The 23,737-nt window shown below is 41.1% G+C and overlaps 1 protein-coding gene across 4 annotated transcripts in view; it reads left to right on the top strand.

Annotated features, from left to right (window-relative positions):
- The first annotated feature begins 1,358 nt into the window (after window positions 1-1,358).
- The window catches only part of Zbtb8a (zinc finger and BTB domain containing 8A), a 42,363-nt gene continuing 19,984 nt past the window's right edge, over window positions 1,359-23,737 (top strand). The window contains exons 1-3 of one of the 4 annotated variants that reach the window (XM_074080673.1): window positions 1,360-1,738; window positions 11,505-11,549; window positions 13,080-13,182. Coding sequence is in view for 1 of the 4 variants with exons in the window: in XM_074080672.1 (XP_073936773.1) it covers window positions 23,100-23,158 (59 nt within the window). In the remaining 3 variants the exon portion in view is untranslated. Of the gene's footprint in view, window positions 1,739-11,504; window positions 11,550-13,079; window positions 13,183-20,123; window positions 23,159-23,737 lie in introns of those variants that run through there. The other 3 variants (XM_020173981.2, XM_074080674.1, XM_074080672.1) reach the window with 3 other exon arrangements.

The following is a 23,737-nucleotide window of genomic DNA, read 5'->3' as shown; positions in this document are numbered from 1 at the left end:
TTTGTGAAGGGTTTTTTTAAGATAGGGTCTCAATAAAGAGGAACTTTGATCCTTCTGACCTCTGTCTCCTGAGTAGCTAGGATTACACGCATGAGCAACGGGCGCATGGCTTCCCTGAAGAATTTGAACTGAAGAAAACCAAAAACCCAAGCACAGATTCAGAGGGTAAGTACTGGTAAAAGGTGGAGCTCCAGAAGTGAGAAGTTATAGAGGAGGCAAAATCGAGGTGAGGGAAAAATCTCCCATTACTTCTTCCTGGCAATAAAGACTTCATCACCAACCTGATGTGTTCTCTTGAGGAATGTGATTGTAGAATTCTTTTGCACGTTTTAATCCACTAAGGGTAAAATAAAACTTTTGGTACCAAACATGGAGGTCCATGTCTGTAGTCCCAGCTACTTGGAGGCTGAAGCAGGAGGATCTCTTGACCTCAGGAGATCCAGGCCAGCCTGGAGAACACAGCAAAACCCCATCACAAAACCAAAATACTAAAACAAAAACCACTTTTGCTATAGCAATATCCAGGTCTTTCTGAGGGACTCTTCAATGGGGATGCTAGCAGAATAGCTGAGCACCTTCAACAATACTGATACCCAATCGTTTTCAAACAGGTTTCCACCTACCAATTCAAAATGTGAGGTAACAACTAAACAGCAAATAGCAAAGCACCTCTGGAACCATACAGAAGTGACATTAAGAGATCATTGTAATACTCTGTACCCTGAGTGTAACCCTCAAAATGCACAGCTAATTACTGATGAAACAAAAGTAATAAACTCTGTTCAACATGACTGATTAAGACATAGGAGAGGAATCCATTAAGAAATCAAAGGCATGCTTTGAAAATTTGAGGGTTTTTTCCTCCAGTTTTACTGTAATACTATACTTCTCATTACCTGATCCCAGCATAAGGAGCTAGAAAACTAGTTTATAGAATATGTGTAGTAAGATCGAAAATTTAGTAATTTATTATGTTAGCAAATGTATAACCTGACGTTTACTCTCTATTAGAGAATTTCTCATTATTCTCATATTAAATATGTCAGAAGAGAATCTTGATGGACAATACTAATTTTATATTAACAAGAATTACGTCCTCTTATCTCAGCCTCTTTGGTGGGCTTTTCTCTGAAAATGAAATGCGTGTGACCTGTAAAGCTTTCTAAAACATGGTCCGACTAAAATAACTGCTTTGACCCGGGGGAGAACCCTGTGGAAACCGCTCATATTTGACGTTGCTAAACTTAAGTAGGATAATGTCACATGTACTTATACAGTAATTGTGGGCACGCCTAAGTCCCTCCCTCTTTCCTAAACCAATTTCCCCCCACATCCTAGAAATCCAGCCCTTCTGCCCTCCGGAGGCGCCTTTCCCAACGTAAAGTAAAATTTTAAATTTAAGCTCCTGACTAAAATAATGATCCGCAGTCAACGGCTGGTGAATCTGGACACCCCGGCGCGTCTGGAGGGTGCAGCGGGGTGTGGGCAAGGGCAGGGGGAGTGGGCCAAGCTGCTGGTTGGTGCCTGAAATCTGTGCGTTGCCCCTTTAATTGTGTCCCCAGCCCTCGGGCGTTTCTGTCCAACGCCCACGTCAGCAAATACCTTTTGTTTCTCTCACGTTGGGGCTACTTGTTTTAGGGCGTAAAGCTACGGCTTCGGAAGGGGGTCTCTCCCCTGCCGAGAACCGGGAATCCTCCTCAGGCGGCGCGCGCGACCGGCCGGGGCGCCGCGGCCCGCGGTAAGTGGCTGCGCGCGGCGCGGAGCAGCGCGGGCGGAGAGCGGGCGGGGCGTCGGGGCTGCCGGAGCGGCCCGCGAGCCTGACTGCGGGCGGCGGCGCGGGACTCGGACGGCCGGGACGGTGGCGGCGCTGGCCGCGTGGGGATGAGGCCCGCGGCGCGCCGCCCGCAGGCTTCCCGGCCCGAGAGCGGCGGGAGGCGCGGAGGCGGGCGGGCGCCATTTGCAGCCCGGGGCGCAGCGCGGTGGCGGTGGCGGCTCCGAGGGCTGGCGACGGTCACAAAGGCGCAGGAGGAGCCGCGGCCACGGCGGCCCGCGAAGGGCGGCGGGCACCGGCTCCTGCCGCGCCCGGCCTCGCCTCCGCGCCCGCCCGCCTGCCAGCCCGCGGCTCCTCCTGCGCGCCCGGGAGGGGGTGCGGGACAATGGCCGCGCCGTCGCCGCCCGCGCCAGCCCCGCCGCCCAGCTCGGTCCGGCCTGGCCCGGCCCGGGGAAAGGCGGGAAGGCGCCGCAGCCTCCTGGCGGCGGCGACGGGAAGCCGGCGGGAGACCGAGCCGGGCGTGTCTGGAGCCGTCGGGCGCGGCAGACGCGGGAGGGCCGGGGCCGGCCGGGCGCGGGCTGCGGCGCGGTGACGGCGGCCGCCTGGCGGGGCGCGCGGGGCGGACGCGGGGCCCGGGCTCCTTGGGCGGGCGGGCGGGGCGGCGCCTTGGAGCTGGCTCGGAGGCAGTAGCCCGAGTTCCTCGGCACGTCCTCCATCCTTAGCTTTTATATCCCGATGCGACAGTTCTGGGCTCAGGACCGAGGGCAGACTCTGCTACGCCCAGCAAGTCTCGAGCCCCGGCCGTTGGCGCCGGAGCCGCGCTAGCATCGCCCACCCGGAGAGACCCTGCCTGCCTCGGTGAACTAGGCGGCAAGTGGCCCCTTCCCGTTCAGATGCGCGCGTTTAGCCTTGACTCCACCAGTGGCCATATTCCACGTCCTTCCAAGACGTGTTTGGAATGGGATTCACACCTAGCGGGCTCCTAAACCACACACATCAGTATCACCTACGTTCTGTTTTAAAATTTAATTGAAGTTTTAAATGACATTCATTTTTTAAAAATTAGCATGCCTCACCCATGTTCTTAATAAATCTTTATATTTACAGAACTTTAGTAAATGGAGCGCTTCCATTTAATATTCCACATAAAACCTTTACCTGGTCAGGCTATTATAGGTTATTCCACTTGGCAAAGGAAGCACATGCTAAGCCCAGAGTTTCACCCGCAGCCTGGAGCTGAGTGGTGATAACCTCATAGGCCTCAAAGATCCAAAAATCTTCACTAATTTTTATCATTTAAATCTTATTTTTAGATAAAGCAGAATTTCTGCCTAACAGGCTTAACTCTTTCACTGACATAATTATATGTTAATATATAAAGGGTTTGATTTAAGTTTTTTGATCCACCCCCCGCCACTCCCCCCCGAAAATTTGCTTGTTACTTCTGCTTGAAATTGAGCAGTGGCTCCCAACTTCAAATGGCTTCTGTCTCATCAGACCAAAAGCCAAATGCACTACTGAAACTGGTTTCACCATGACCTACCCCTTCATAATCTGCCTACTTTTTCTGAATCCATCTCCCATTGCTCTACCCATCCTTCCTTGATGTTCCTCCAACACCCACTTGCAGGCTCCATCTCAGGGCCTTAGCTGTTGCTGTTCGATTTCCCTTTAGACACACCTATGACTCTTTTACCTCCTTTGGACTTACTCAAATGCCATCTTCTCTGTAAAAAAAAAATTTTTTTTTTTTTTTGGTGGGTTTGAACTCAGGTCTCACGCTTGCTAGGCAGGCGCTCTATCACTGGAGCCACTTCACCAGCCCCTTAAATGCCATCTTTTCAATGAGGCTTTCTAACTATGATTTTGATGCTCTTAAATGTTTTTATCTTTCCTTACTGTCTTAGTCATTTTAGTCCATTTGTGCTACAATTACAAAATATTCAAGAGTTGGTATTTATTTTATTTTTTAATTAATTTTTTTGGTGGTACTGGGGATTGAACTCAGGGCTTCACACTTGATGGGTGAAAGTTGGTATTTTTTAAAGAGCAGATACTTATTTTTCACAGTTGTGAATGCTCAGAAGCCTAAGATCAAGGTGTTGGCAGTGCAGTGTCAGGTGAAGGCTGCACACTGTTTCCTTGTTGCTACATTTTCTAGAGGAGATGACAGATGACCGTTGTGTTCTCACTAGCAGGAGTGGAAGAGATGAAAAGAGATGGCAGTACTGGGGTTTGAACTCAAGCCCCCTCAAGTTCTTTTAGAAGGTTGCTAATCCCATCCATGAGAGGAGAGCCCTATGGCCTAATAACCTCCAGAAGCTCCACCTCTTAATACTGTTGAAATGAGGATCAAGTTCCAACAGGACTTTAGAGGGGACACACATTCAAACTGTAGCTCAAATGTTTCTGTACTTAATTCTAAATATTCTCAGTGTTCAAAGATGTTTATCCATCAAAGAATACAATTACCACCTGTTTGCTGATGTTTAGGATCCACGTATTTTCTGCTAAGGTGGCTCGCAAGATTCATCTTGGTGACCCTGATGGGACACACTAAGTTCTAGATTAATGTTACATATCTTAAAAGAGATGATCTTCTAGACCACAACCTTAATTCAAGTTATGGTTGTTACCTTCAGTCTACTCATAGAAATGTGTCTTTTCCTTTGATTCTAAAGACCTTCAAACTTAATGGTTCTTAAAATATGTAATTGTATTTTCTAACACCTTTGTAAAGATCATTGAACTTAATGGGAATCTTGAATTCTGTAATGTTCTTACAGCTATTTAACTCTTAGAGATATTTAAAATATTTCCACTTGACTTTTGGATGTCTCACATAATTAGTCTAACTTGGTGTTGAAATTTAAAAGGTCGATCTACTGAAAGAAAATCTTTAGTGTGACTGGAGGCATGGCTCAAGTGGTGGAACGCCTGCCTAGAAAATCTGAAATGTATTATTCATTTCCATGACTTAATCATGTATTTGGAAAATAAACCTTTCTTGATGCACCAAGAGTATTATTAATTCTTATAAGTTTTGTTAAAATTCTGTAGCTATATCAAGTTGTAACTGACCCCAGGGAATAGGACAATTCCTATTTTCTTGAAAAATCCTCATCTTTGGTTTTTTACTGCCATTACCTTATTAAATTCCTCATCTTTTTTTTTTCTTTTTTCTGAGTTGGGGAAGATTGCACCCAGGGCTTTGTGCCCTCTGGGAAAGTGTTTTACCATTGATCTACATCCCAACATGCCCAGCCTCTCACCAGTTCTTTTTTTTTTTTTTTTTTGGTGGGTCTAGAGTGTTTGAACCTAGGACTTCAGGCTTGCAAAGCATGTGCTCTACTGCTTAAGCCACACTTACAGTTCATTTTGCTCTGATTATTTTGGATATGGGGTTTCTTCAACTATTTGCTCAGGCTAGCCTCAAATGTCGATCGTTACAATCTCAGCCTCCCAAGTAGCTAGGATTACAAGCATGAGCTACTGGTGCCAGGCTTCTCACCAGTTCTTATTTTAACTATTCCCTTAAACCTTTAAATAGGTTTTCTTGGTCCTGGTCCCTTCCACCAGTTCTCTTCCTCAAGTTTCATTCTGGTAGGCAAAGTGGATCATTGTATCAACAATATCGAAGATTTACTGAGCCCTTGCTGTGTGTCTGTCATTGTGCTAGACATTTTGCTCTTTTTCTTACATTATTAGTGGGCAGAGGAATGTAAGACTTAGGCATTTGGCTTTGGGCTTGGTCTGCCTAAACTCTAATCTCTGTTCCCTTGCTCCTTGTGCAGTCCTGGAGAAGATTTCCTTTTAATTTCTCTGAGCCTTAGTTTCTTTAGCAGACAATGGAATCACTGCAGTTATTGACTTCTTAAGACTGTTGTTGAGGACTGATAGGAGACATGAGCACAAAGTGCTTAGCATAGTGCTTAGTGAGATCCAAATATTAGCAATTTATTTTAACTGAGTTATAACTAACCCTAAAATTCACTCTTAAAGAGTACAAGGTCAAAACAAAAGGAAAAAAAGAATTTTTTTTTAAAGTAAAGAGTACAGGTCAGAGTTTTCTGGTATATTCACAAAGTTGTACAACCATCACCACCCTCTAATTCCAGAACATTTTCATCACTGCATAAAGAAACCCCAAGCCTAAAAACAAATCAGTCCTTATTCCTGTATTTCCCTAGCCCCTGATAACCTCAAGTCTACCTTTTTGTCTGTGGATCTGCCCATTCTGGACGTTTCATATGAATGAAATCATAAAATATATGGTCTTTTGTGACTAGCTTCTTTCACTTAGTGTGAGGGCAGTTCAGGGGTTTGAACTCAGAGCCTTGTTTGTTAGGCAGCTCTACCACAGCCTGAGGGTTTTAAGGTTCACCCCAGTTAGCACATATCAGTACTTCCTTTTTTAAATGGCTGAATGACATTCAGTTGTATGGATGTGCTACGTTGTGTTTATGCATTTGTCTATTGATAGTACTGAGTTCTTCCTACCCTGTAGTTGTAATGAATAATGCTACTTTAAACAATCATATACAATATTCTGTGTGGACAGATGTTTTCATTTCTGTTGGATCTATACCCAGGAGTGGAAATACTGGACCAAATGGTAAATCTATGTTTGGTTATTTGAGAAACTGCCAGACTTTCCAAAGTGGCTACACCATTTTACATTCCTGTCAGCAGTGTATGAAACTCCTGATTTCTCCTTGTCCTGGCCAACACTTATTTTCATGTTTTAAAAAAATTAGGATTGGTGGAGTGGCTCAAGTGGTAGAGCGCCTACCTAGCAAGTGTGAGGCCCTGAGTTCAGACCCTAATACTGCCAAAAGAAGAAGAATTAAAAAAAAAAAAAAAAACCCTCATTCTTTCAGTGGGCTCTGTTTTTAGGTTGTGGCCTTCACAAGTATTTCTTTGGGCTGGTGTGGTGGCTCAAATAGTAGAGCACCTCCTTAGTAAGTGTGAGGCCCTGAGTTCATACCCCAGTGTCACCAAAAAAAAAAAAAAAAATTAGTAGTTGGCTGTGATGGTCCAAACCTTTAATCCCAGCACTCTGGAGGCTGAGGCAGAGGGTCTTAAGTTCCAGGCCAGCCCCAGAGACCTGTCTCAAAAAAACTCCCCCCCCCCCAAAAAAAATTACTATTGTCACTAGCTTTGTGCTTAGTGCTATCTAGAGACTTTGATTTACACTTCCCTAGTGTCAAACATCCCTTTTTTTTCTTGCTATTTGTCTTGTTTATCCTGGCTATTATCTTACTGAATCCTCTAAACAGACTTCCTTAAAGGTTCTTAATGGTTCATATCCTCATTTTACAAAAAGGAAAGTGATATTTAGAGTTAAATAACTTGACCAAGTCACACAGCCAGTCATTGGTTGACTTTATAATCATGTCATTTTTAAACTTTATCAGAAATGCCCCCAGAATCTACAAAAGTGGAAGGGCTTCAAGATCTGGCTTCTGTATATGTCTCTCATTTTATCTTGTCTCTCCTTGGGTTGTGTCAATAATCAGAGCAAACTTCCAATTTCTTATCACCCCTGAAGTCATGCTGCTTAACAGGCTATTGGTCTCTTTGCACTTGGCCCTCTCTTTGTTTATAATACTCTTTGCCCTCTTTTTTCATGTTATGAACTTCTGTTCATCCTTCAAGACCCAATCCAAATGTGCCTCTTGGAAACCTTTCTGAAAACTCACAGGCACAGTCATTTGCTTCCTTGGGTCCCTCCTACTATGAGTATTTTCTTCATTGCATTGTAACTTTGTTTAAACCTCTCTTTCTGACTCTCTCTCCTGATAGTAACTGCTTCAGAGTGCTTACCTTTTACCTGTCATCTTTGTATTCCCAGGGCTAGGTGTAAGTGCTCAATAAGTACATCTTGAGTGACTGCCTTGTCAGAAGATGAAATTGTTTCCTTGCAATTGTTTTTCTAACTCTTCAGAAAATCTTCACTGCTTTGTGTCCTGTGGCCCTCAGCTACCTCTGAAACATGAGGGTACCATAGGGGCTTGTAAAACCTCACCTTCGGTTTCCTTTTTTTCACTGCCACTGTTGGGTAAGGTGCAACATGAAATCCTTATGATTTCAGAATATTTGGGCTAGTTTTATTCTGCAAATTATGTTTCATCATCAATAGCCACATATTTTGGCAAACCAAGCCATAATTTTATCTAAGACCTTCTTGATATATATAATATATAATATTTATTCATATATATGCATAGTATTCTAATATTCTAAGTCAAAATACTAAAATTTTAAACTTTTAGGTTGCAAATCTTACAGAATACAGCTCTCTCTCTCTCTCTCACTCAGAATACAGATCTCATTCTTATGAAATATATCACAGTAGACACTGTGATAACACTTTCTTAATTTGAATAACAACCATCCTGGTTCCTAGAGCATAATGAATTAGGTAGCATTTGAAACAAGGAAATGGCAAACATTGTTTCTTTTTCTTTTTGGCTGTACTGGGGTTTGAACTCAGGGCCTCATAGTTGTCTGGCAGGTGCTCTACCACTTGAACTACATCTCCAGCCCTTTTTAGATTCAGTTACTTTTTGTGTAGGGTGATTGATCGGTCAGTCTATCCTCCTAATCTGCACCTTCTGAGTGGCTGGGATTACCGGTGTGAGCCACTGCAGTCTGGAGCAAATATGGCTTCTAAAGGACACTTCTTCCTTAGGGTGAGGTCTACATTGACTAGTTAGAGTACAACTTTGCCACGCCCTCAGATGAAAGTGTAGTTTGGAATGATCAGTCTCTCTTTGGATACTCAAATACCGTGGAACCAGTCAAATTTTTTAGTTCTGTGTTCACCTTTGTTAGCATTCTGATGGCCAGAAGAAAGTGTGTAGTAATGAAATTCTAAAATATTCACATTTTCTATCTGGTAGAAGCAGTGTTTGCTTCTGAGTTCAAATCCTGTACCCACCAAAAAAAACCCCAAAAGACCAATAAAGTGGTTTGCTTTATTATTATTATTATTATTATTATTATTATTATTATTATTGTTAGTTATCAATTTGTCTGGTGCTTGTAGTAAGCCAGGCACTGCTGTAAGCATTTTTCTTGGATTATCTTTTTATTTACTCTGAATCAAACTTTATAAGCTCTAGATATTATCTCTGTCCCCATTTTACAGATAAAGAAACTAAGGCATAGAGATATGACTTCCCTCATCTCCCAGTTAATGTGTGGAGAATTCTCACAGGAGGGGGGTCTTATTCCAGAGCTTGTACCCCAGAGCACACTGCTTGAAAGTGTAGCGCATAGCCAGACTACTCTCCTCTGTGCTAAAATATGGAGGCAAATAATGTCCCAATCTATTGTCTGGATCTAGTTGCAGGAAAGAAGAAGTGGTCTGATATTTTAAACAGAAAAGGATTTAATAAAGAGAATTGGTTGCATCCTTACAAAATCATCAGAAAGCCTAGGGGCAGTGAACCTGAGGTTAGACCTTCAGAAATGATTTTCAGAACAAGACTGCTCAAGGGTCCTATCAGGGAGGGAATCAGGAGGCTGCCTGACAGTGATCTTGTTAGCTGCAATTCAAACATCAAGAAACTACCTCTCAGCTGCCACTCAGCACCCACCAAATAGGGACTGCTGCCTCCACCATGCTTGTCTCTCTTTTTTAAATTATCATAATAATTATTAATACATATTAATTGTACAAATTAATGGGATTTGCTGTAATATTTCCATGCATGCACACATCATGTATTATCTCTTGACAACCATGAATCTCTTTTTTCCCCCCCTTGGCAGTGCTGGCATTTGAACTCAGGGCCTTGTGCTTGCTAGGCAGGTACTCTACCACTTGAACCATGCCTCCAGCACAGCCATGAAGCTCTTGACACTAGAAAGCTTCCATAAATGTGCTTGCCAGAATTAACAGCCCAAACAGTAAAAAGATGGTTCTTGCCTAATTTTTGCCTTTCAGATCTCACAGAACACCTCATAGATGGGCCCCATTTCATATGGGGAAACTTAACTGCAAAGGAGTCTGGGAAACACATTTTTTAGTTTTCCAGAAGGAAGTTGGAAAGGATGTTGAGTGTGAATTCAGAAACCTACTCTGATATCTATAACTTGTTGGTTGTCCCTAAAAATGACATCTCATCACCATGTACAAACTGTTCAGGGCACAGACTGTTTTCAGAAATCCATCTCTTAAATTGCTACAGAATTAGCATTTGCCAGTCCCAGAACAGACCCAGTACTGGACCAGTTAATGTGCTCTTAAGTAGTACTGGAGAAGTTGTGAAGCTGTAAGAGTAACTCCATTCACTGAGGGCCCTCCTAGCTTGTTAGGGCAGATGAGCTTTTGGTATGGCAAGAAATTGTCCTTAAAAACTTAATTTTGTCAGACATAGTTGCACAAACTTGTAATCCTAGCACTCTGGAGGTTTGGGAGTTTGCAGCCAGCCTGGGCTACATAGTAAGATCATGTCTCAAAAAAAAAAAATTAAAAATTTGGTGGCAAGTTTAGCTTAATTAATTGGCTTCACAAACATCAAATTCAGTTTTCTATTGCCTGTGGAAATAAAATTATTCCCTACATTAACAAAATAATGGTCAATGAAAATGGTAGTTGAACAGATTTTTTTTTTTTCTTTCTGGAAAGGTTGGAATACAGTAGAAACTGGAACTGCTTTTTAAAATGACAGAAGTCATTGTAGCTGCTGTAGCAAATTGTGGTACACTCTGGTTCAATCTGGCAAATGGAGAGTTATAAAAGATCTGTGTGTCTGTGAAGCACGATAGATCAGGGAAATTGAGGCTTGGGAAACAGCAGCCAGGAATTCAGATATAAACACTGCATTAATAAATGCCTCGATTTAAAGCATACAGTCTCTGTTTTCTTTGCATTAAGCCTTATATCCCTCAATAAGCTGCAACATTTAGTAAAAAGAAAAAAAACGGGGGGAGAACAGCTCTCATCCTTTGACCTTGCCCACTTCCCCAAAATGATTAGTGTGCTCTGAAAACTGAGCAAGAATATCTTAAAGAAAGACACTTAAGGGGGAGGGTGGGGGACTCTCGGCAAAATGATTCTATAAAGGGAAGTACTTATCTTGAGGATGGACACCGGTCTTGAAGAGAGCATCTGGTAGGACCCATCCTTTGTTTAACAGGATCTCCAAACATCTATTTCATAGTGACCTATATCTAATGAGTGGGCCAACTTTGAAATCTTGGGTCCAACTGGTAAGGCAGTATTATAGCAAAAATGGATAATTATACCAGGTGTTAGGACCAAGAGGAGCACTTTTCCTAAGGTAAATTCGAGCCAAACCCCCAACCTACTTTTTCACCATAAATACCCTGATGTTAGAGCACTCATTCTGCCTGTTATCAGATGTGCCTGCACCCATGTCTGGGTTGTGTACTATTTCTATGTTTCCTTTGCTTTGCTTTACTAATGAACTTTCTTGATCTCTACCTTGATGTGTCCTAAAATTCTTTTTAGTGACATCACAAACTTGGTACCCAAGGGCCAGGCAGAGGCTTCTTCCCTTTTGGAGACCTCCTCCCTGGCACATCGCTGGTTCCAGTAACATCAACAGTGGACTTTCTGAACATTATGTACTAGGATCCGCCCCCCCAACACACACTTCTGTTTTAACTGAATAGCTTTTAAGATATGTTGAAGTTTCAAGTGCAATCTTTAAAGCTTTTCTATTTGATTTTCTTGCATATCACATTGATGCCGTGGAAGGAAAAGGGCACTAGGACTAAATGTTGCTTGCTGTCTTGGTATCAGGTACTGGCTTGCCTTTGAAGTCTGTTTTCTTAAGAAATTTCTTTTAAGCTGGACGCTGGTGCTCACATCTGTAATCCTAGCTACTTGGAAGATGGAGATTGGGAAGATCACAGGATGAGATCAGCCTGGGCAAAAGGTTTTTGATAACCCATCTTAACCAATAACTGGGCACGGTGGTATGTGCCTGTCATCCCAAGCTCCTTGGGAGGCTGAGTTGGGAGGATGAAGGTCCCAGGCCAGCCCAGGCAAAATGAATGAATGAATGAATAAATAAATAAATAAATAAATAAATAAAAATTTGCAAGACCCCATCTCAACAGTAAAAACCTGGATGTGGTAGTGCAAGCCTATCACCTCAGTTATGATGGGATGCATAAAAGAGGGGGATTTCAGTCTAGGCCAACCTGTGTAAAAAGCAAGATCCTATTTCAAAAATAATCAGAGCAAAAAAGGATTGGAGGCATAGCACAAGTGGTAGAGCACCTGCCTGATAAGCAAAAAGTAGGTTTGCTTTTAATTTGCTGTAACATATTTAATATGGAAAGCTTTTCTTGCAAACTGTTATGTTTAGATTGAACTAAAACACAGATATATTATAAATATAATTTAAATAAGGAAATGTTTCTTTGTGTTATTTTTTTGGTGGTACTGGAGTTTAAACTCAGGGCTTTGCCCTTGCTGGGCAGACGCTTTACCACGTGAGCCATTCCCAAGCCCTATACAAATGTTTCTTTTTAGAGTTTAGAGCACTGGAGAGCTGAGGCTGGGACCCTGTTAACCTCCTCCCTCCCAAATAAATTTTTAAGAAAGAAAACAAAAGAGTTTAAAACTTAATTTCTTTAAAAAGGGTTCCAAGATAATTTGAGGCCATTTTTCTTCTTCTTTTTTTTTTTTTTTTTTTTTTTGGTGGTTCTGGGGTTTGAACTCATGGCTTTGTGCTTGCTAGGCAGGTGCTCTACTGCTTGAGTCATGTCTCTAGTCCTTTTTTTTTTCTGGTTATTTTGGAGATAGGGTCCTACTTTTTGCCCAGGCCAGTCTGGACCCTTGTCCTATTTATGCTTCTACTGTTTGCTGGGATGACAGGTTCTGTGTCCAGCCTTTTTTCGAAATGGGATCTTTTGCATTTTTTTGCTTGGGGTGGCCTGGAATTTTGATCTTCCTGATTTCAGCCTCCCATGTAGCTTGGGATTATGGACGTGGACATGAGCCACCACACCCAGCTCCCAAACGATATATATATATATATATATATTTTTTTTTTTAACTAATAATCTGTATGAGATTATCTATTTTTACATGCTGAAAAATGATCTCCTAGAGATGCTTCCATATAATTTACTTACATAAGTAAACATTTACTTATTTATTTAGGTTTTTTGAGAGGAGGCTATCTTGGAACTCACAATCTTCCTGCTTCAACCTCCCATGTGCTGGGATTACAGGTGTGGCCCACCATGCATGTACTTCAGCAGATATTTTGGTCTTGTATTACAGAAGTGCATGAAAAATAGGTATTCTTTTTCTCCACAGGACAATTCCCTACGTGGACTGTGTTTGACTTGGAATCTTCCCCTTTTTTCTCTGTTCAGCTTACTTAAGCAGAGGTTCAAGAACAGCATTCATAAATTTCCAGGTATGAAAAAAAATTTTTTGGGGGGGGTTGTTGAATCCAGGGCCTTGAGCATGCAAAACAGATATTCTACTACCGATTGTCACCCTCTACCTAGGTATGAAAAATTTTAATTCTTGATATTATACATGACTTAAGTATGCACATAAAAAGTAGAATTTTGTAACTGTAGTTTTTATATTTCAGAAAACAGATTTATTGCTTGAAAATTCACTCCTTAAAGCATTAAGTGTTCTGAAATTCTTGGCCAATTCTCCCTGTTCACTTATTGTTAATTTTTTAATGCCATTTTTATTTTGATTAATCTCTTAAAGAGATACAGCGTGTCCTTCTGAATGAATGTGGGCTGAAATTTTAATTCATTGCCTCTCTTGTATATGTATTTCTCTCTTAAACAGAGACTCATGTTACTCGGAACTGAATATGATCAATACCAATCCTTTCAATTTGCTGAGGAGAATGGAGGCATGACTCAAGTGGCAGAGCACCTGCCTAGCAAGTGTGAGGCCCTGAGTTCAAACCCCAGCATCACCGAAAACAACAATTTGCTGAGAAGGAAATTAAACCTAGAAAGGGCCAGTTACTTGTTCGTGGACATATAGCTAATTTAGTGCTAAAATTAGTATTAGAGGGGCTGACAGAGTGGCTCAAGTGGTAGAGCACCTGCCTAGCAAGCACAAGGCCCTGAGTTCAAACCCCAGTGCCACCAAAAACCAAAAAAGAAAAAAAATGAATAAAATTAGTATTAGAATTCTGATCTCTGGAAGTTATTCCTTGCAGCTGTGGAGTCACTCTCCAGATTAATACCATTTCCTGTAAAATGGGTAAGATAATACCGCCTACTGACTGGATACAGTGGGTGAGGACTAAATGAGATAATGTAGATTGTCACTTTTATTGTCCCTTGGCCCTTTAATCCCCTTCGCTGTATCTTTTTTTTTTTTAATAGTACTGAGATTTGAACTTAGAGCCCCATGTTTGCTAGACAGACACTCTACCACTTGAGCCACTCTGCCAGCCTTTCACTGTGTCTTCAAAACTCCCCAGTCTGGCTAATGTGCCATCAGGCTCTCCTAATCCTCCCGTAATGCTCTGTAACACTGACTTCTTCTCATCCTGCTCCCCCATCATGGATGATCCTCCAGTTTGTATCTCAGCCTTCTTTCCTCTGAGCCGCTTCATCCCTGCTAATAGCCTAATTATTATTTGTGTATATTTCCTATGCCTCTATCTTCTCTGCCTCTCTGAGTGTCAGATCAGTATATCCAGTGGCCTGGTCTCCTCTACCTGATTTCCCACTTACCTCAAATGTACATAAAACCCAACTCATTGCTTTTCTATTAAACCACTTCTTTTTCTGGACTTCGCAATTTCTATTAGTGACACCATTGAACACCTAGGCTGTAAAAGACATTGTTAGGCCTGGGTATGGTGGCTTACCTCTGTAATCCCAGCTACTCTGGAGGTAGAGATAGGTGGATCCAAGTTTAAAGCCAGCCCAGACAAAAAAGTTAGTGAGACCCCCCCATCTTAACAAATAAGCCTATTGTGGTGGTGCATGCATGAATTTCCAGCTATTTGGGAGGTGTAGGTAGGAGGATCATGGTTCAAGGCTAGCCTGGGCAAAAAAGTACAAGACCCTGCCTAGAAAATAAGCTAAAGCGTAAAGGGTTGGAGACATGGCTCAAGTAGTAGAGCGCCAAGTTCGAGGCCCTAAGTTCAAACTCCAGTACTGGGGAAAAAAAAAAGGGCACTGTTGTTTCTTAATATCTTTCTGGCCTGCCACAGCCAATGAACATTGAAGCCCATGCATTTATTTCCCATTCAAGTCACTGTTCCTTCCTTTCCATTCCTGCCATCATCACTGCATTAAGCCATTTAACCAGACTGACGATTGCAACAGAAATGGAAGAGCTGTTATCCTGGAACACCTCCCTCCAACCTTTCTTCTTCTCCTCAGTAAAAGTACAACTTCTTTACTTTTCACAATGGAAAGCCAACTAGTTACCTGTGGCACATGAATATTGATTTAAGTTGAGACACTGACTTTCATCATTTTGGGAGCTCCTAGGATAGTTTAATATTGAATTATAGGCTAGATCTGGTTAAAAGCAATGCAATAATTAATATTTCACTGACTTATTTGACAAACTTTTAAGAAGCTTATAGCTAAATGGATTCATATGATTCAAAACTCAAAAAATGTTAAAAAGTATACCATGTAAATTTCCTTCCCATACTATCTCCTGTCTCCCAAACCCCACTGGCAACCACTGTCATAGGTTTCTTGCTAATCCTTTCAGACTTTCTGGTTACTTTTCACCTTTCATATCTGTACCGATAGATAGATAGATAGATAGATTGATTTTTTTTTATTAGGGTTTGAGCTCAGTTCAATAGATAGATATAGATAGATAGATAAATATAGATATAGTTTTTTTATGGGTTTGAACTCAGGACTTCACACTTGCTAGGCATACGCTGTACCACTTGAGCCACACCGCTAGACCTATACTTTGCTTTTTTAACTTAATTGTGCATTATAGCCATATTGTGTTTTCTCATCCTTGTTTACAGTTGTTAGCATTCCATCTTGTGGATGCAGCATAAGTTCTTTAGCTCTCTTCTACTGATGGACATTTTTCTAATCTTTCGGTATTACAAACAGTGCTGCAGTGACTCACCATGTAACTATTGCGTTTTGATCATGTACAAGTGTACCTGTAGGACACATTCCCAGAATTGAAATGGTTGGGGCAGAGATTAGAAGCTTTTCTAACTTTGAGAGTCATTGTCACATTGCCTCCCAGCTTGTGCCACTTTCTGTTCCTGTCAGCGCTCACTGACTGTGCCAGTGCAGAGAGAGCAGTGATTGAGAGGTTTTCCTACAGCACTGTCAATGTTACCAAAGTTTTGGATTATTGGTAAGATGAAAGGCAGAAATGACACATTAATGTAGTTTTAATTTGTGTTTATATTGTCTCATATTTAAGTCTTTGGGCCATATGGATTTATCCTGTTACAAGGTTGGATGTGTAAATCCTGCATCATTTTTTTCCAGAAGACTAAAATTGTTCCAGTGTGTCTTAGTGTGTTTTCTGTTGTGTTAACAGAACACCAGAGACCGAGTGGTTTATAAAGAATGGAGGCTTATTGGGCTGGCAATGTGGCTCAAGTGGTAGAGCCCCTGCCTTGCAAGTGTAAGGCTTGAGTTCAAACTTCAGTACTACCAAAAAACAACAACAAAGAATAGAGGTTTATTTTTATAAATGAGGCCAAGCATCCTTTCATATAATTAAGGGACATTGTATTTCTTCTTCTGTCACTTGTCCTGTTTTCTCTTAGGTTATTGTTCTTTTTTAAACCAATTTCATATAAGCGTGGTATGTATTATAAAGATTATTTTCTTTTCTGATAGAGATTTTTTTCATTTTTTCATTTGCCTTTGCTTATGGTAATTTTTGTCCCAGAGAGGTTTTATTTTTCATAATAAAATATATCAATGTTTTATTCCTTCTGTATTTTGACTCAGGATTATAAAGCTTTTCCCACTGAGTTTTATAAAGTCTTCCATATTTTCTTTTAGAACTTTTATGGCTTTTTCTTCATATTTAAGTTTTCAAGCCATATGGAATTTATTCTGGTATGAGTTTTAAGTGTAGATCCAGAATAATTTTTTCCCCAGAAGGCTAAAAATGATTCCAATGTCTTAGTCTATTTTCTGTTGCTATAACAGAATGCCTGAGACTTGGTGATTTATAAAGAATGGAGGTTATTTTGGCTTACAGTTTAGAGGCTAGAGTCAAAGAGTATGACACTAACACCTGCTTGGCTCCTGGTAAGGGTCTTGTCCTGTGTCATAACATGGCAGAAGGATGGAAGAGGTCACATGGTAAAAGATGAAGCAAGAGATTGCAGGAGAAGCCAAATTTGTGAAATAAGCCAGTATGGAGGTAACTAAGGAGTTCCATGAAAGTAAGAACTCACCCAGTCCTGAAAGAATTAAGCATTCCCAGCATTAATCCCTTCATGAAGATAGAATCTTCCTGACTCAATACCTCTTAAAGGTCCTATGACCCACTGTTACACCAGGGGCCAAGTTTAACATGAGTTTTGGAGGAAAGGAACCACATCAACTATAGCACAGTTGTAATTTGTTAAATTGTTCATCTTTTCATCAGTGGTTCATAATATATTAAATTCCTGGGGTATTTTTATGGATTCTTTTAAACATAGTCTACTGGTCTGTCTTTATCTTTATCATCAACATCACAGTTATAACTACTTAGTTATATTTAATTTTGTTTGAGACAGGGTCTTGCTGTGTTACCCGGACTGGGCTCCAACAATTCTCCTGCCTCATCCTCCCTAGTACCTTGAACTATGGGTGTGCGCCATGGCCACCTACACAGTTGTAATTACTGAGGAAGTATAATATATTAAAATTTCTGTTGGTGCTAATTTCTTCTCTCTTTTTTTTTAATTTAACTAGCTATTTTTGTTTATTTTCCAGCTTAAAATAACCTGATAGTATTATATTACAATCATTTTATATTTATAAACCAACTTAGGAAGAACTGACATCTTGATATGTTGTGGTTTTTTGGCAGTACTTGGGTTTGAACTCACAACCTCATGCTTGCTGAGCCACTCCAAAAGCCCTTTTTTATGATGGGTTTTTTTTCCGAGATAGGGTTTTGCTAACTGTTTGCATGGGGCTCGCTTCTGACCGTGATCCTCCCGATCTCTGCTTCTTGAGTAGCTGTGATTACAGGTGTGAACCACTGGAGACTGCTTAATATATTGTCTTCTTTTTTAATGACAAATTTTTTATTTTACAATCTCAATTTTGATCCACATAGCACCACTGACACGAGTACACTGATGGAAGCGATGATGTGATCACCAGAAAAGATAGTACATGATTATGCCAGGCTATAATTAAGGCTAACCAATAAAAATTCAGGTCCCGATACCAGTTTGAGTCCAGGTCGAAACTCCAGATCATTAGAACCCTGGGTCTCATTTTCCAAGGAACCTTGGAATTACTTTTTATGTGCTATGGCATGTCCAAAGACATGACCAGTTTCTACATGTGAGAAACCAGCTGACTGAGAGGCAGATGAGAGAGTCCAGTTCCCTTTAGCAGTGGAGAGAGCTCTGATCTGTGTCAGGGACAGGCCCAAAGCAAAGTCCACTTGCGCCTGAGCCTCCAGTCAGGTGAGGAGGCAGAAGCCTGGCACCATCTGAAGACAAGGGAAGCAGGGCTGCCACTACTCTGCCTTCGTCGCCAGCCTCACTCCAGGCCCAGGCAGGGCCTCTTTTGTTCTTCATGATGACCCACCTGACTCCAGAGATTAATCTCTCCATAGAACACTGGTCCCTACATTATGAGGGTGGACTTGGAGCCCCTTATATCACTTGACAATGGAGCACACAGCTGAAGTTCACACGTGACCCTATCTCCTCCACACCTGCTGGAAAGGAGGAATCACAGTCTCCCTGTGATCAGCTCATGGGAGGTGCCAAACCCTCTCAGAAGAGAGTGGGTTTAGTTGCAGATGTGTAACTGTGCACACTAGATTAAGAGAAGATACACACTTTTTTTTGTTTTAGGGTACACATAAATATTTGGCTTTCTAAACTTAACTAAATAATTTCTCTGAATTATACACAATGGTTTGGTATCTCTGGAAGCTCTATAAAAAAATAAAAAGGAACTCTTGCTCAAGCATAACCCAAACTGAGGTCTACAGAGATGCATGAACCTGTGCCACTCCCCTAGCTGCACGTGAGCCAGGATGCAGTCTATACTCAATGCCCCTGACAGCAGTGTCAGGACAGCTTGGATGCTACTGGGTGACTTCTATGCTATGGGTTGCCTGCTCCTCTTAACAGTCTGGAAAATACTGATCTATGGACACTACTACATTTAGATTTCAAACAATTTTAAGTACTCAGTATTAGGTTGGGGGAGCACCAACAATAAAAGTGTAGGATCTGTGCTTTTAAAGTATAACTATTGTAAACCATGGAGGGTGTCATTATTTTTGCTTAGTGTGTAATAATCTAGGCTGGGAGAGATGTCACATGGAGCACAGGAGTATGAAGAAATGGAACAGAGAAGCAGAGAACAGCTTATCCTGGGTAGAATGTGTCATATGGAACTGGACTTCAATATCTGAATGGAGAAAAGGCTAAATGCACCATGAAAACTCCCACAAAACATGACTCCACATCGTGGGAACAAAGACAAACACTAGCTCTTTTCTGATGTCCAAACAGGAGCTGTAACATTGATAATACAAATTGGTTAAAATACTGCTGAGACAGCATACACAGAAACAATATCTCACTTGTCACTCCCTACAAGTACATATTCCTTTTACAACTTTGTTTTTAAAACCAGAAAAAAAAAAAAAAACCTTAAAACTTCTATCTAACAGATAATTTATTCAAAGATATACAGACCCTTAGTCCAAGAGAATGCTAGCCTGGACCCAGTGTCAGCACCATCAAAGGGCAGTGTCTATGACTTCAACTCAAGACAAAAATTAAAAATATAATACTTTCTGAGGCCTAGGACCAGTTCAGGATACACTTTAAAGCATGTATGGCAAACAGGCATGTCCTCAGGGCCTTCCTTTCAGACTGGCACCAAGTCACCACAAGTTACACGTAAGTGCATTTTGCATCACTGTACAGGGACATAATATTCCCATCACCTCAAACCTGGATCCTCCTGATCTCAGCCTCCCAAGTAGCTAGGATTATAGGTGCCCAGCTTGCCTTCCTTCCTGCCTGCCTGCCTTCCTGCCTGCCTGCCTTCCTTCTTTCCTCCTTCCCTCCCCCCAGCCCTCCCTCCCTCCCTCCACTTCTCTTTCCCTCCCTTCCTCCCTTTATTTTCTTTCTTCTTGTAAACAGGATCTTGCTAATGGCCTAGGCTGGCCTCAAACTTGGACTCTTCCTGCCTCAGCCACATTTTTCTCTTTTCTTTGGCCTAATTACACTGGCTAAATTTCTCCAGAAAGCTGTTAAATGACAGTAGTGACAGTGGGCGTTATGTTGTTGACTTTACTGGGAATTCTTCTATTAGGAAGCTAGATTTTGGGCTAAGATGGACATTTTTTGAAAATGTTATTTTAATTTAATTTTTTTTTGTTTTTGCAATGTTAGGGATTGAACATAGGGCTTTACACATTCTAAGGAAGCACTCTACCACTGTGCTACATCGCTAGCTTGAGGTGGACATATTTTATCACCAAGAAGCTTTTATTTATTATTTTAAATTTAGTTTTAGTTACTATTTTTAAAAAATTGTTAATTTTAATTTTTTTTGATGGGACTGGTGTTTGAACTCAGGACTTTATACTTGCAAAACAGGCACTTTACCACTTGAGCTGCGCCTCCAGTCCATTTTGCTGTAGTTATTTTGGAGATGGAGTCTTGGAGTATTTGGCCAGGCTGGCAAACCTCAATTGCCCTGATTTCAGCCTCCCAAGTAGCTAGGATTACAGGCGTGAGCAAGCAGCATCCAGGTAGAAATGTTTTCATTGAATAAATAATAAATGTCCTTGACTTAGGGCCAACAGAGGAAAAATCATATGAAGAACTTTTTTCTTTGTTTGGTAAGGATATTAGTATAGATACTGAATGCCTCTTACATATCAAACAATTAACTGTGAGAAGACACACATAGAACAGACATGGGATCTACTCATATGGATATTTCAAAATGTCATATTGGGTATATTTTTTATCAAATCCCTTTAAAAAGGACACACGATCACTTTAGAAAACAAGAAAAAATACTAAATTCCTAAAATTCCAGTACTCAGCTGAATTTACTATTAACATTTTGTTGTAACTCTTTTCAGTAACTGTGTATGTGTGTATCTGAAGCAAAATTGGGCTAATAATATCAATAAGGATTCTATATTCTTTTTATTAATTATTATATTGTTAATATTTTTCTAATTGTTAAATATTCTCCAAAACATAACTTTAAAAAGGCCTAATAATATTCCCATTGAAAGTATCATAACTTATTTGACATTTCTTAACTATCTTAGTTACTTTAGTGAGGCTGAATAAGATTCTGGAATCAAATTGCCTGGGTTCAAAAATCTTGGCTTTACTACGTATTGGTTAGATGTCCTCAGACAAGTTTATTCACCGAACTTTCACTTCTTCCTCTGTAAACTGGGGACATTGCTAGTATGTACTTCATAAAGTTCTGAATTACATAAAGTGCTTAGATTGGTATCCCATAATATGTGCTCAGTAAACATTCAAATTTTCCCCACCTTTTGAAATTATCAATAACAGTGTAGTACTCTGACTGCCTTTTTGACTATTTTCTTAAATTCCTAGAATTAGGAGTCAAGGATATAAACATTTTCAAAGCTCTTTGATGAGAAAACAGAAATGTTTTCTAGATTTATACCAACCTACACCCTTAATAGGAATGTATGGTAATGCAACTACACCAAACTCTTTTCATCAATTATTAAAATCTTCTGACTGCTCTCTTCCATTGATGGCTCCCAAATCTTTATCTGCAGCCTAGATTCCTGAGTGTATATCCAGACTTTTTTGTGATACTGGTGTTTGAACTCAGAGCCTCCCACATGCTAGATAGGCACTCTACTGTTTGAGCCACTCCACCAGCCCTTTTTTGTGTTGGGTATTTTCGAGATAGGGTCTTGCAAACTATTTGCCCAGGCTGGCTTTGAACTGTGATCCTCCTGATCTCTGCTTCCTGAGTAGCTAAGATTACAGGTGTGAACCACCAATATCTGGCTGGATCCAAATATTCTTATGCTGATTTTATGTTCTCTGTGCAACAGTTTGATAATGTACTTTCCATATCACTTAAAAAAAAGAATAGTGTTTTTCCTTTGGGAGCAGCTGGGTCAAGAGGAGCGTGGCCTTCTCCTCTCCCTGCTATGGTATGTGCTCGTCCCCTGATATCATTGTACTCTGAAAAGGGGTATCATCCAGCAGAAATGCCACTTTATCCACTGTGTTCAAGGCTCTCATTTGACCAGATGTTGTGAACTTTGTTCATACAAACCTGTGTGAGAACAACAGGCAACACTATGTTGCTAGTGAATTAACAGGTCACCAGACCAGTGCTGAGTCTTGGGGTACTGGCAGAGCTGCAGCTTGAATTCCCAGAGTTTGAGGTGGTGGGACAACTGTTCTGACCAGAGTACTTTTGGAAATATGTGTTGAGGAGGGTGCATGTTTGGGCCAACCAAAACCTGGCGTAGTTGGCACCGCAGAGTGAACACAACCCAAAAGTGATATGCCATCTGCTCTGCTCTGGCTGCTTTGGCCTTACCAGCCCTGGTCATGTCTAAAAAGGTCATTGTATTAAGGAAGTTCCTGAACTTCCTTTGGTGGTTGAAGATAAAGTTGAGGGTTACTAGAAGACCAAGGAGGCTGTTCTGCTTCTTAAGAAACTCAAACAGGTATATGCCTCTCAGCGAATGAGAGCTGGCAAAGGAAAAATGAGAAACCGCCATTGTGTCCAGAGCAGAAGACCCTGCGTCATCTATAATGAGGACAATAGCATCATCAAGGCCTTCAGAAACATCCCTGGAATTACTCTGCTTAATGTAAGCAAAGTGAACATTTTGAAACTTGCTCCTGGTGGGCACGTGGGATATTTCTGCATTTGGACTGAAGGTGCTTTCCAGAAATTAGATGACTTGTATGGCACTGTGCATACAGCTGCTTCCCTCAAGGGTAATTATAATCTTCCCATGCACAAGATGATCGTACAGACCTCAGCAGAATCTTGAAAAGCCCAGGGATCCAAAGAGCCCGTAGAGCACCACGCAAGAAAATCCATCGCAGAGTCCTGGAGAAGAACCCACTGAAAAACCTAAGAATCATTTTGAAATTGAACCCATATGCAAAGACCGTGTGCCAGAACACCATTCTTCGCCAGGCCAGAAACCACAAAATCTGGGTGAGTAAAGCAGAAACAGCACTGGCAGTCAAATCAGATGAGAAGGGGGCTTCAGAAAAGGGGGCTGAAGGTAAGAAGCCTGTAGTGATTAAGAAAGGAAAGAAGGCTGTTGATGTTAGGAAGCAGAAGAAGCCTTTGGGGGAAAAGGCTGCTGCTACCAAGAAAGCAACAGCTGAAAAGAAGCCTGACACAGAAGAAAAGAAGCCTGCTGCATAACTATTAAAATCTGTTTTATTCCATAAAGGTCAAATAATAAGGGACAGCTTATTTGAATAAAGACTTGATCAAAGATACAAAAAAAAAAAAAAAAGCATAGTACTAGAGATGTAGCTCAGTGTTACAGAAGCAGCTCTTGGTACAGAAGGTATACAAGCATGTAGCATGTGCAAGTCCCTGAGTTCAAACCCCAGCAACCATAAATTAAAAAGGGGGGAGGAGAATGTACTGGTCTGTGGAAACCAAATACCAATCCTCTTAATGTTTATGGTTTTCATCCTGATTTATAAAATGGCATCCTGTCTTTGAATTATGTGTATCTCTGAGTCACCACATATATATATATATATATATATATATATA

The sequence above is a fragment of the Castor canadensis genome, chromosome 7, assembly GCF_047511655.1.
Source record: "Castor canadensis chromosome 7, mCasCan1.hap1v2, whole genome shotgun sequence".
Classification (NCBI taxonomy): Eukaryota; Metazoa; Chordata; class Mammalia; order Rodentia; family Castoridae; genus Castor; species Castor canadensis.
The sequence above is the reverse complement of the archived record's forward strand: the minus strand, read 5'-3'. Positions and strand labels throughout refer to the sequence as shown.